The sequence below is a fragment of the Anopheles bellator genome (genome assembly GCF_943735745.2).
Source record: "Anopheles bellator chromosome X unlocalized genomic scaffold, idAnoBellAS_SP24_06.2 X_unloc_2, whole genome shotgun sequence".
Classification (NCBI taxonomy): Eukaryota; Metazoa; Arthropoda; class Insecta; order Diptera; family Culicidae; genus Anopheles; species Anopheles bellator.
Genome location: NW_026684282.1, coordinates 274,608 through 286,849, shown reverse-complemented (window position 1 = coordinate 286,849; position 12,242 = coordinate 274,608). Strand labels below are relative to the sequence as shown.

At 43.6% G+C, this 12,242-nt stretch overlaps 1 protein-coding gene across 1 annotated transcript in view; it reads left to right on the top strand.

The window, feature by feature from the left end:
- LOC131214142 (mucin-2-like) overlaps window positions 1–11,928 on the top strand; it is a 37,062-nt gene extending 25,134 nt beyond the window's left edge. Inside the window, exons 6-7 of the mRNA XM_058208512.1 lie at window positions 2,373–5,805; window positions 5,875–11,928. Coding sequence (XP_058064495.1) covers window positions 2,373–5,805; window positions 5,875–8,931 — 6,490 coding nt within the window. The 3' untranslated portion in view covers window positions 8,932–11,928. The remainder of the gene's footprint in view (window positions 1–2,372; window positions 5,806–5,874) is intronic.
- Window positions 11,929–12,242: the final 314 nt, after the last annotated feature.

The following is a 12,242-nucleotide window of genomic DNA, read 5'->3' as shown; positions in this document are numbered from 1 at the left end:
CAGCGTTGCCGCCGGCGGTCACACTCGCAGGCGCCAGAATAGAACAAAAGGCTTCGGCTTACGCCAGTCCAAGGCCACAGGTCTCTGTCGGGGCGATCGATCGTGTTTATCGGAGTGGTCAATTTTTGCGTCTGCATACGTCGGAGGTTAGAGGCAGAATGATGCAGAGTGTTGAGTTGTGATGAAATACCATCTGAGTAAGCTGGGTGTGAATTTGCAGCTGCGGAAGAGTTTTTCTTCGTGAGTCTCACAAACTCACAGAAAATATAATAACACCACGTGGCCACGTCGAGGGCCACGGCATTGCTGAAAAGCATTGCTTTTTCCTTCAGTGAGTGCGGCCAGCCGACCTTGAAGGACACGAATGAGACCGTTGAGATATCCTTGTCTTTAGGAATCAGTCTGTAGAGCAGGACATCGTCTGTGTCCATACAGTGTGTTATCGAGGCAAGCATTTGTTCATCCGTGACATCTGGTGCAATTATAGAAAGGTAGAGCCACGTCTTTTGGATTTGAAAAGGGACCGTAGTGACCATTGGCGCAGAGGAAGACTCGTCCGTGCCACACAAGAACGGTTTGCAAACCAACGGTGTGGACCCGTTAGTGTTGGTGTGATCAGTCAGCGGGCCCGGCTGGCAAACACTGGCTGCAAATGATGGCTGCGAATCTTTGTTCCAGCTTACTGGTACACGTGTGGGTGGTTGTACCGACGACGAAGCGCAGGCTGCGTCCTTGATCCAACCACCGTTGCAGGAAGAGGTTGTCAAAATAGAATGCAAATCGGCCTTCAACTCGTTTATAATACTCGTTCGTAGGTCAATTAATATCTGCTTCAGTGCCGCTTGTTGGCTGGCCCTACGAATGGCCAGCCTGGTGAACCGACGTTGCACTTTTTCTAGCCTATCCGTAAAGGACGAGGGGGACCAGAGAACACAGGCGTATTCGAGGATAGGACGGACCCAGCAGCAGAAATGAGCCCTCAGACAACACGGATCACGTATGTCAGGAGACATAGGAACAATAAAGCCGTGGGTCTTATTAGCCTTAGCAACAGTAGCCTCGATCTGTGGCGTAAAAGTTAGTGCGTTATCGAGGCACACGCCGAGGTCCTTCACCGTGGATGCACGAGGGAGGGGAGTGTTAAGGAGGGAATAATCCTAGGATAGCGGGGAGCTGAGGCGTGAGAAGGAGATGACGCAGCACTTATTCGAGGACAAGCGGAGGCCGTTGGACGAAAACCACGCTGCGAATTCGTCAATAGCTCTTTGGAGGGATAGGGCGTCGTCACAACTAGAAACCGGGAGGAGTACAGCGAAACAGTCGTTCATGAACAATGAAAAAAGGGAGTACTCAAGACGCTGCCTTGACGTACCCTAGAGGGGATAGAGAACGAAGAAGAAGTGGAGGATGGGGTCTTAACACAGAAGGATCGGCTGGTAAGGAATGATTGGAACCAGGAGAGGAGAGGATCACGCAGACTCATCTGCCGTAGCTTAGCGTCCAGCAAACTATGTGAGATGCAGTCGAACGCGGCACCAAAGTCCGTGTAGACCACATCCACCTGTGAGCCAGAGGCAGTGGCAGGGTAGATGCGCTGCATGAGGGACATGAGGTTAGTCACTGTAGACTGCCTAGGCACAAAGCCATGTTGGCCTACAGCGATGGAAGAATTTACTGACTTCGCGAATGTCGCGAGCGCAGGAGCTGCAGATGTCCGGATGCCGAATTAAGTCGGTGGTGATTCCAGCGATGTAGTAGTGATGAAGTGTTGTTTGGAGGTGGGTGAAGGACATTAGATTAGTGTTCGTCTGAGACCACCAACACCAAGAGTAGTCGGTTGATTTAGCGCTCCATCAGCGAGTGAACCGACGCGGGACGGCCAAGCAACGCTAAGACCAGAAGAAGACAGAAAACTCGACCGCGAACGCGCGAAAATCACACGAAAAACCGTGCTTATGAAGTAAAATAATCGTGCAGTGAAACAACCGGCAGCAACTTGTCAACTGAAGTTGAGGAAGACAAGCACTGAGCGAAATTAAAACAAAGATAAACCGAAAAAAATCGGACACAAACAATATATGTTTTCGAAATGAACTACAAACTTAAATGGAAACTACTTCGTATAAAAATAACTCCCAAACCAAAGTTTAGTTTGTCCTATTGAATTTATGAATGAAGTCTCTTCATTTAAAAGAAATACAGTGCATAGACGAAAAAGGCACAACAGTTTAAAGAATTTTTTTTCAAATTAGTCTTAGTAATAGACTGACTACTCATGACCACTTAATAGTAGTTAGGCGACATAGGATATGAAAATATGATACGATCTGCGAAAACAAATCAAGAAAACAGTAATGCTTTTTTTTCACCAGGTACAACATAATCGACCGCCGACGCCCTTCCAGTGTTCAATATAGCCGGTTACAAATGGTGAATCGAGATGATGTAGGCACCGATTCCTCTTTTTTAGTACCCTCTACAGACTTCCAAACCATTTACACTACAGCACCAATCACTATTTCCAACGTGACACGTCCATCCGAAAAAAACTCAACATCTTACAGCACACTTCAGTCCAGAGGTGTCACGAGTGTAAGCGCTAATGCCAACAACAGCAGTATCGTCGGCAGTAACATCATTAGTAGTAGCATAAGTGCCGATAAAAGTAATAGCAGTAATAGTACTTACGGGGGCACTGTCCAAGCGCAAAGTATTCCATACTTTTCTATGACTACATCACTCAACGATACGAATATACCTAATAGTGACGTACCAAGCAAACATCAGCAACATGAACAACACTATGTATTAAATGTCGACTACCAAGTGGAAGCACCGGTTGAAGCGTCCGACACTATACCGACGATCGCCAATCCGACTGGTGACTTGCTGAACGCCATAGAATTGACGCTCGAGTCAACGACTGTTCCTTATCAAAGTGAAGACGTTTCTGCAGGTGATTCAACTGGTGTGTTTGGAAGTTTCACGGAGTCTGATATCACTCTAGGCATAGAAATGAAAAAGGGAACGGCCGGGTACAACGCATCCGTTAAGACAACTACTAATTTGTCGTCAACATTACCAATCAAAACGACAACGACCACGATTGTTCCAATACTGATTCCAACTAACGATGCTCCGCCCCATAATGTCAAATTCAAATTCATGCAAAGAACTAGAAAACCATTGACTACCACTACCACTACATTAGAACCCATCACTAACATCGGTACCGGCAGTGACTTCATACCAACCAAGGCCACCCCGCGTCCATTTACCTCGGGCTTACGTCGAACACGCCCGACGCACCTTTCTGTTGGCATCACCAAAAATAGTGCCGCTTCCTCCGTCATGGATGCCAATTTAACAACACTTCGATCGGTTAAGGTGAGTTTTTCCAATTCACAAACTCTTGAATCCCTCCCTGGCCGCCAGCGAAGAGTCGGCAATGCTGCGACGGACAGTGACGCGATTAACGGTGGCAGACTAGTGGAAAAGCAGAACGCGGAAGCAATGCGACTTGTGCCGCATAGCAACCGTGGTAGAGTGCGTTTCCGCAGCTCCATCGAACAGGAAACTGTACACTCTGGAGATAGGTCCGAAAGTATTAATGACAAATCATTCCCCGCCCTGTCCACAAGCTTTTCTTCAGTAAACTCACTTTCCAGCCCAGCAGCATTACGCCGCCGCTCACGACCATCGTCGTCGGCAGAATTCGCCGCCAACCGCTTTGCAGTTGGTCGTGCGTCCACTGTTCCTTCAACCGATACCGCGGATTTAAAGAAAACAACATCCACGTTGTCTTCGATCCGACGCGCCAATTTCAATCTGTACAGTGGTCGGGGAACGACAATAAAACAGGAAATGAAGTTCGGTTCGTCGACGGAAACAACGACGACTAGCTTAGATGCAAGAACTAGCTACGATACTGTGACCATCAATCCCGATCTAATCAAAACGTACACTCACGTTGCTGAAAACCCACTCATGGCGCAGGAGCGCATCTTGCTCACATTAGGTACCGCTCTAAGGTACGGTTTCAACAACCGTAACCACCTTACCAATGACCACAAGATAAAGTTAGTACAAGAACATACAATAGCAACTCCTACTATAAACTCGGTTCCCTTCGTGGGCCGCCCGTTTGGAAATAACCATCAAAATGCAGCCAACATGGCAAACAATGCATACGATGAAGTCGATGTCAACGTAATGTCAACCGAGGCGATAAATGAACTGTATGCAACAAAAAGAGCTGATTTGTTTACACTGTACAGCGTCAATACGACTAAAGTGAATACAACCACACCACAGGAACGTAAGGTTACTGTCGCTTCCTATGTACTACCCACTCGGGTTGCGCCCGAACGTACCAATATCGAACAAACGGACACAACGATAAAAGTGATGATTTCCAAGGAGAATACGAATAAAACGTTTATTCATGGTCGCACACGTCCCACAAGCTCAACACGATTGCGAACTACGTCGCGACCAGTAAATTCAGATGGCACGATTATAAAGGAGCAAGATGCAATTGATGGGACAAAACCAGTACCAGAGTCATCTCGCAAAGCGTTTGAGCGGCATCCTCCAAAAACTCACAAACAGTCGCAGTCTCGATCCACGTCAACGATAAACGAAGAAATAGATCATGGGCCAAGCATCTTTACAACTAAACGCCAACGTGGCAGTTCCAGTTCACGACGTCGAAACACGACACCTACCACGCCTTCTACCACCAATGCAGGATATTACAATAACCAGTTTTCAAAAACATTATCCGATCAGCGGCTGTTTGCATCTCGTACGATGCCGATAACAAAAACGGTTCCAGCGTCAATACCTGATGATTCGACAGTTGCTTCGCTGTTTGAAGCCGTAACAGTCGAAGCAACACTCTCAGACAGCAAAGTAGCCAACTCCGACTTCACCACTGTCATTTCAGCTGACATGTCCAACGAACTTGCTCACTCCTTCAATATTTTGAACAGCGATAATTTGTCGACTTTATCTGAGTTTCATGCTGATAACGATAACAAAGAAGCGACTTACATCGCTGACGATTGGACACTGGAGACGCTTGCGACGCCAATGGTTACCGAAAAATTTCGCTTTCAAACTGCCGTTTCGACTCATAACTCAATGAACCAGCTATTTAATGACAGCCAGCAGATCGAATCTGAATCGATACTTAGTCGTAGTCCAATCCGTGGGGTCGGTGTGACGAGTAATGCGGTGCGAAAATTCACAGAATATATATTGCCAACGAAACCATCTGAACCGACTGAACAAACACGGAAGTATGTACCAACGCGCCGAGACCGCCCTTCCTTCTCGTTGGCGCGTAACAGTCGTTTATACACTACAACCCCAACGGAGAACACCGCATTTGATTCTTTAACTTCCGTGACAACTACCACGCCGTCTAATGGCCCTTTTGTTCCGCAGCGCCGACGTAAACCTCTACCAAGAGACAAAGTTATCAACAATAGCACAAACAACGACGATGAAAGTAGCGAGGTATTTTCGACTCGGACGACCCGCCGCCGTCCAGCAAACTCGTTAAACCGTCTGTCTCGGCCGCAATCGTTTGAAGATTCTTTTGACAAAGCGACAGTGCCAACGAAGCCATTCGAGCATAAGATCATCAACAGAACTTCGGTGTTGCTTCCGAAGCGACCAAATCTATTTGCTCGTACCACAATGTCGACAACCACAACTGGAAAACCAATATTCGTCATCGGAGATGAAACCACCGATGACCGAATTTTAAAAGAAGAAGTAACTAGTGAGAAGTACGGTGTTGGGGGTTCGACTCGTCGTTATAATGAACGTCACTTGTCTGGACAACTTGGCACAGAAGACCATCAGCATTATAGTGTCCAGGAAGAAGACAATGAGATTATGCGCCAAAGCAAAAAGCTTTTCGGATCGGTGGGTAGTGACGTCGCTAACAGTGTGTTGTCAGAGTCAAGTGAACTGCCCATTGGTTTTCGGCGACCAGCAAGTTTGGGACAATACCTTCGTATCAGTTCAGGTGTATCGCGTGTTACAACAGGTACGAGTAGCAATCGGTTTATCTTTAATAATAACCAGCCGTCAACTGACGGTGCCACAATGCTGGCTGCATCGACCACCACACAGCGCTCGATTACAACGCGAAGTAGGCGGCCGTTTGGAAACGTAAGTGGCTACAAACCAACAACACAGAATTTAACAACAATAGGCGGTACCGGTGGGCTTGTGACATCGTTACCTGGTGGCATCACTACCCCGCGACCACGGTTTACACCAACTACACGCGCTAGGTTTACTTTCGGTCGCCAACGCTCGACCACGTTTTCAACCAGCAGTGCCATCGAAAGAAACGCCTTCGGAGAGGATCAACCCGGATCTCATGCACCTCAGTCGGGAGCAGAACCCGATCTGAGCAGTATTATTGCTAGGCGCTATCAACCACGCAAACAAACGAGTAGACGTAACCTTACTGCTACTACGGAGTCGAAATTAAACACCGAATTAAACGGCGTGTCCAAACGCAACCGTACTAATCAGTCATCGTTATTCCCCAATAGTGAAAAGCAGGGTCGATCTACTATCCCTCCGTCACTGTTGTTAATAACAACAACAGAAATGGATAGTAATACCGTATCAACGCCTCTTGAAGGATCACATAAGATGACAACATCTCTGCCAATGAGCGAGGCTATCACCAGCTTCGCTTCTAAACCATTGCCTTCCACTGGCCGGGATAACATGACATCACTAGCTGTTACGTCTGCTGCTACTACCATCAGCAAACAGCGACTGGCAGACAATGAGAATGAAATAGTCGAGAACACCACTGCGTATCTCGAAGATGCACTCAACACATTTAGAACCACTACCGAATACTACACTGCATCCGATGAAACTCATTACACCACACTGAATACGGCTGACACGATCTACACTATTAATGATAATATCGATATTGATGATGTAAATGTATTGCAGGACCGTGGTAGAACATCGACAACCACCATTAAACCGACAACGCTTTACCACGTGTTCTCGATTGACAAAGAGAACGAGTCGGTACCATCATCAACGGAGATCTATCGTACAGAGGAGCAGGAGATCGAATTACCTGCTACCAATGGAACGGATAAACTGGTGCAAATCCATCGCGTTGTAGAGATCTACTCTAAGAATTTTAGTAGTCCAGATGAACTTCCCGTAATGCAGAAACTCGGAGAAATTAACCGCAAGATTATTATACGCCTAGTTGAACCGAACCGAGCGAACAAGACAACTAACAGTAGTAGCTCTGTTTCCACTAGCGCGACGATGTTTGGCAGTTCAGGAGCAGAGTATCCAGCCACAGCAACCGAAGGAACGGACCGTCGTGGAAAAAATGCAAACGAAATCCAAGGACCCAACATTGTGCTATCATCGAACAGCATATTTACTGTGGAGACGTCGACTATTCCACTTGAGGGACTTTTCGATCCGGAGCTGAAAAGTGAATTTGACTTCCCAACAACACAGTCACCACCTGTCGATTTAGACACAGTAGCACCGCAGCAGGACTTTGAAAGAATATCAAGCGTAGAGTTCGCTACCACTAACGCCGGTAACATGGCGGCAGTTGATGATGAACATGTTACAATTACACCCTTTGAGGTGGCAACGGAGCATGACACACAGGTAACCGAAACACGAAACCGATCATCGCTACCACCGTACACGAGCAACGAGTACGAATATAATGACAACCAAATCATGGCACAGAGAGTACCAGGTGAACAGAAACGCATCGTTACTACAAACTCTGCTACTAACAACACCATCACCGCCGCAACTACTGCTACCGAGGCAGCACCCATGGCGTCTTCGACTCAACGTGAAATTGTACATAAGTACACACTACCAGCTGAATTCTCCTTCCAGGAGCCTGCAAGCGAAGCAACACCAAAGACGACAACCAGAACTGTCCTCGAGGTAACAACCATTACAGAAGAAGTACCTACCACTTCCCAAATACCTAAAACGATGAAACCAACAGCGACCGTGATGAAGACAACAACTATAACTGAAAACCCGGAAACACCAACTGTAGAACGTGTTCAACCACTGGTGGTCCTTCCAAGCAAAGAAAGCAAACTGAAGTATGTCAAACGTCCGACTGGTCAAAAACCGACACGATTACTTGACTTTGCGTATAATCGAGATGCCGACTCCAATGAGCAAGATGATGATGGGCAGTTGGCCACCATTAAACCACTCATGACCGAGCATTCGCAAACAAACTCTTTAAAAGCAAATACTGCTCGTCTTTTTCCGAACGGGCGCAAGTATGTATCCTTGCTGTCGCAGAGGACAAACTTAACTCTACCGGATACAGCCGCAACTACTCTTAACACTAGTAGCTCGTTCCGCAAATCAAAGGATATTCTAGTGCTTCTACCGCCAAAGACCACTACGCCGATGACGACCACTCCGTTTACTAAATCCGTCAACACAATAACTAAAAGCAATATCCCAACAACACGTCCCACTGTCATAACAAAGATCGATTTTAACATCAAGTATGTTCTGCCAGCATCTTTCCCTGATAGGGAAGCTCACAAGTTGAAAATCGAAAGCAAAAGTGACAAGTATAGTATACCGTTGTCTCCAATACTGCGTCCCGACTTCGTGACGCGAGAGATTTCGGGCGAACGACAGGAACGCCAGTTTTCACCCGTGTACCGGCCCGAGCTTGATAATGACGAGTTGACTCGCCTACTGACTAGCGACTCGGATCCGGTTGCGCTTGAGGCGGCTAGCCTACACAGAGAAATTCTAGATTCTGATGCCACGGACAAGCGCACCCTGCCATCCTTGCCCGCCTACTTCCAACGGCGATCAGCTGAAGTGCCAATGAAACCGATACCAATACAATGAAGTCGATATCAGTAGCGAAGCACTAGTTGACTCCTAGAAAGTGTCCAAATGTACACATGATTCGGCGTCAATGGCCCCGACGATGGTCGTAGTGAGCACGCATAGTCGTTTCGATTACATAAAATCTTCCAACTTATCGCCTCAGCCATTTTCTACTATGAAGCAGCAAAATGTGTCATCAAAAACAAATAACGTTCGCGTATCATATAACGTATCATCATCATATAGCGTATCATCATAACAAATAACGTATCATAGTGAGAGAAAAAGAGAAGCAAAGATAGAAAAACTGAAATAACAATATCGTGTATCCTTAACTTGCTGCTGTTCTAACTTATATGAATACCAAGAACGCTTGGCAGCGCAATGTATTATGATGGCTAAAAAACATCCATTATTTTCGAAGGAATTTTAAAACTTTATTTGAGATGTTTCCGATGGTCCGATTTGCGTCAAATATGCACCGTTTTGTTGCATAATTTGTTGCCATTTAAAGGCAGCTTAATAATGCATCTCTCTTATAAAAGTTTTGGTAGTTCTTAGCGAAAAACTCGATCAATCTGCTTTCACAATCTTCTTTTATTCCCAAATTCTTACCTCCGAGGAAGTTTCGCAATGCTTGATAATGGTGATCGATTGATGCAAGGTGCGGACTATACGATGGATGGATTAAAACTTCCCAACCAAACTTCATAAGTTTTTGACGAGTCACTGTGGGCATGTGTGCCCTTGCTCTGTCCTGATGGAACGCAACACTTCTGCTGTTGGTCAATTGTGGGCGTTTCTGATCCATCGTTAGTTTAAAACGGTTCAATTGTTGACACATTCGTCGTTGTCGAATTTTCGATGGTTCTGAGGTGCATCTTCAACATAAAAAATAACTGAACCGGGACGACAAAACAAAAATTGAACGTAGTTAGCTCTTACAATATCGGCACCATAAACACCATGTACATTTTCAGCGGCATTGCCTTCATTTTCGCCTTTATCAAAGAAAAACTGTAAATTGTACCAATTTTTTTCTTCCATTGTTAAGACCCTGTGAATTGTCCCGGTAAATTGGTTACAATTGTCAAGTGTGAATTGTCACCTTGATAACGAGCATAAACTTGAAATTGTTAAATTGTTTGGTGATCGGTATGCCCCAAACATATCGATCACTAAAGCCATCTACCGAGACATTGATGGATTTCTTTTTCACCGACTTAATACATTGTTGCTATAATTCCTCTTGGAGTAATTGTGCTATAAAACGTCTGCAAATGAACTTCGTTTCTATTACTTGTTACAGGACTAACACATTATGCTATTGCAACTGTATGTATATGTGGGTATGGATGTAATTATTCGCACATATAAGTGCCACTGTTTTACTATATCGTTATCGTTGCATCTTTTTTAATTATTTCAACAATTTAGAAAACATCATTATTTAGAATAATATTTTAGAATTCAACAATGCTTATCTACATTGTTAATTCAGTATGAAAAACTACAAGAAAAAAAAAACAATATGTTTGCAATATGTATGTTTCCAGTAGCAAAATTCATCACACACTAATATTAAATAACTAAATACCTTCCTATTAAACAATTGCTCAACCCTAGCTCAACCGCAGTAGTCCCAGTTTCTTTGCTGTTACAATGCGCCTATTGATTCGATTAACTGTTTTTTGTATAAGAAAATTTGTCTGTACAAGCAGGTTTATCATTCGTTCGTTTTTTTCTTCTGCCCTCATCCGGCAACTACAACCGCCCTGCAAAGGATTCCATTATTCAATGTAAATGGGTTACTCTTTCACAACCAAAAACGTTGAAAAGCCTTTAGAAGTTTTTATAGTCCTTATAGTAACAGTGAAAAAACAAAGCAAATATACAGGATGCGCCAGACGTATATTAGTTATTTAAATGTTAAAAAAAACTCCGCCATTTTTCAGTCGATTTAGACAAATCAGCCAGATACCGTAACTTCAGTTTATGAATGGGCTGAAACGGTAGCGCTATGTATTGAAAATAATCGTTCAATTGGGACAATTGTGAAAACTGTGCGTGCTCATTGATGCTGAATTTCTTCTGACTTCTTTCTGTGGGACTATTTGAAGAGTAATATTTATGCCAGCCAATCGAAGACCATAGTAGAAACAAAACACAAAACACAAACAAACACAGAAACAAAACATTAAAGCTAACATCATAACGGAAATTGCTATAATATATGTCCGAAATGTTGTCACATACAACGAAAAATATCCAAAAACAATGAAAAATGCCCGCTTTTTGGATGTCTAATGGAGGTCTAATTTGACCGATATTGTACTCTAAATGTATTGTCAATAAATTTCATTGTATACCCTGAATAGATCTTGTTCGTTTGTCAAAATCGGCAGAAAAATGGCGGAGTTTTTTGACATTTAAAGAGGTAATATAACTATGGCGCACCCTATATTTTAGGGTGTGGTTTCTCGTACGTTATATTCAATAACACGCAAAAAACATCTTCTTTAGTATTTTTCGGTTAGGTGATGAACATTTAATGTATAATTTTTTATAAAATTCATAAGTAAAGGATTGTTTAAATCGATGCATTACTCATATTATTCAAAACGAAATTGCAGCGTAGAAACAAGACAATAGAACTATGAAACAAAAACTCTATCGATTTTACTTTGTTCATTGCACAGCGATTAGTCAACCTGTCGTTGACGGGGATATAATGGAATAATCTCTTCTACATCATATCACGAAGATAAAGCATCTCCTGCTTACAAAGTTTTCGCGGACCAGGTTTAGGTTGCTCTAACCATAAATACAAACTAGTGTCCATGTCGAAAATTTGACTTCTTGAAAATACTTACAAATCAAAAGTTCACAATACCACTTAATGCTTATATTTTCAGGAAAAAAGGAACTATTTCACAAAAAAGTATTTTATGTAATTTTTGAGCCAATATTTGATTAGGTTATATTTTGTAACGTTTAAGAAATAAGTCATTGTTAACTTGTGGTGCAGTTTTGAAGTATAAACTAAATTTGGTTATGCTTATTATTGTAATGATTTCTACATTCATTTCTTATCTCTTCAGACATTTCCTTTTATTACTATTAGGTATGTGAATTAATTCTTGCGGTTTTCATTCGACATTAGTGACCTAGCTACAACAACAAAATGTATGTCTACTTTAATGAAAGTATTGTACATCGTTAGCTGATAATTTTTGCCATCTTTTAGGTAATTTCTCGATTCCGTGTCGATAGAACTTCTAATCTTTAAGAGCGATCTACTCAGAGACCTATTTTTCAATACTTTCACA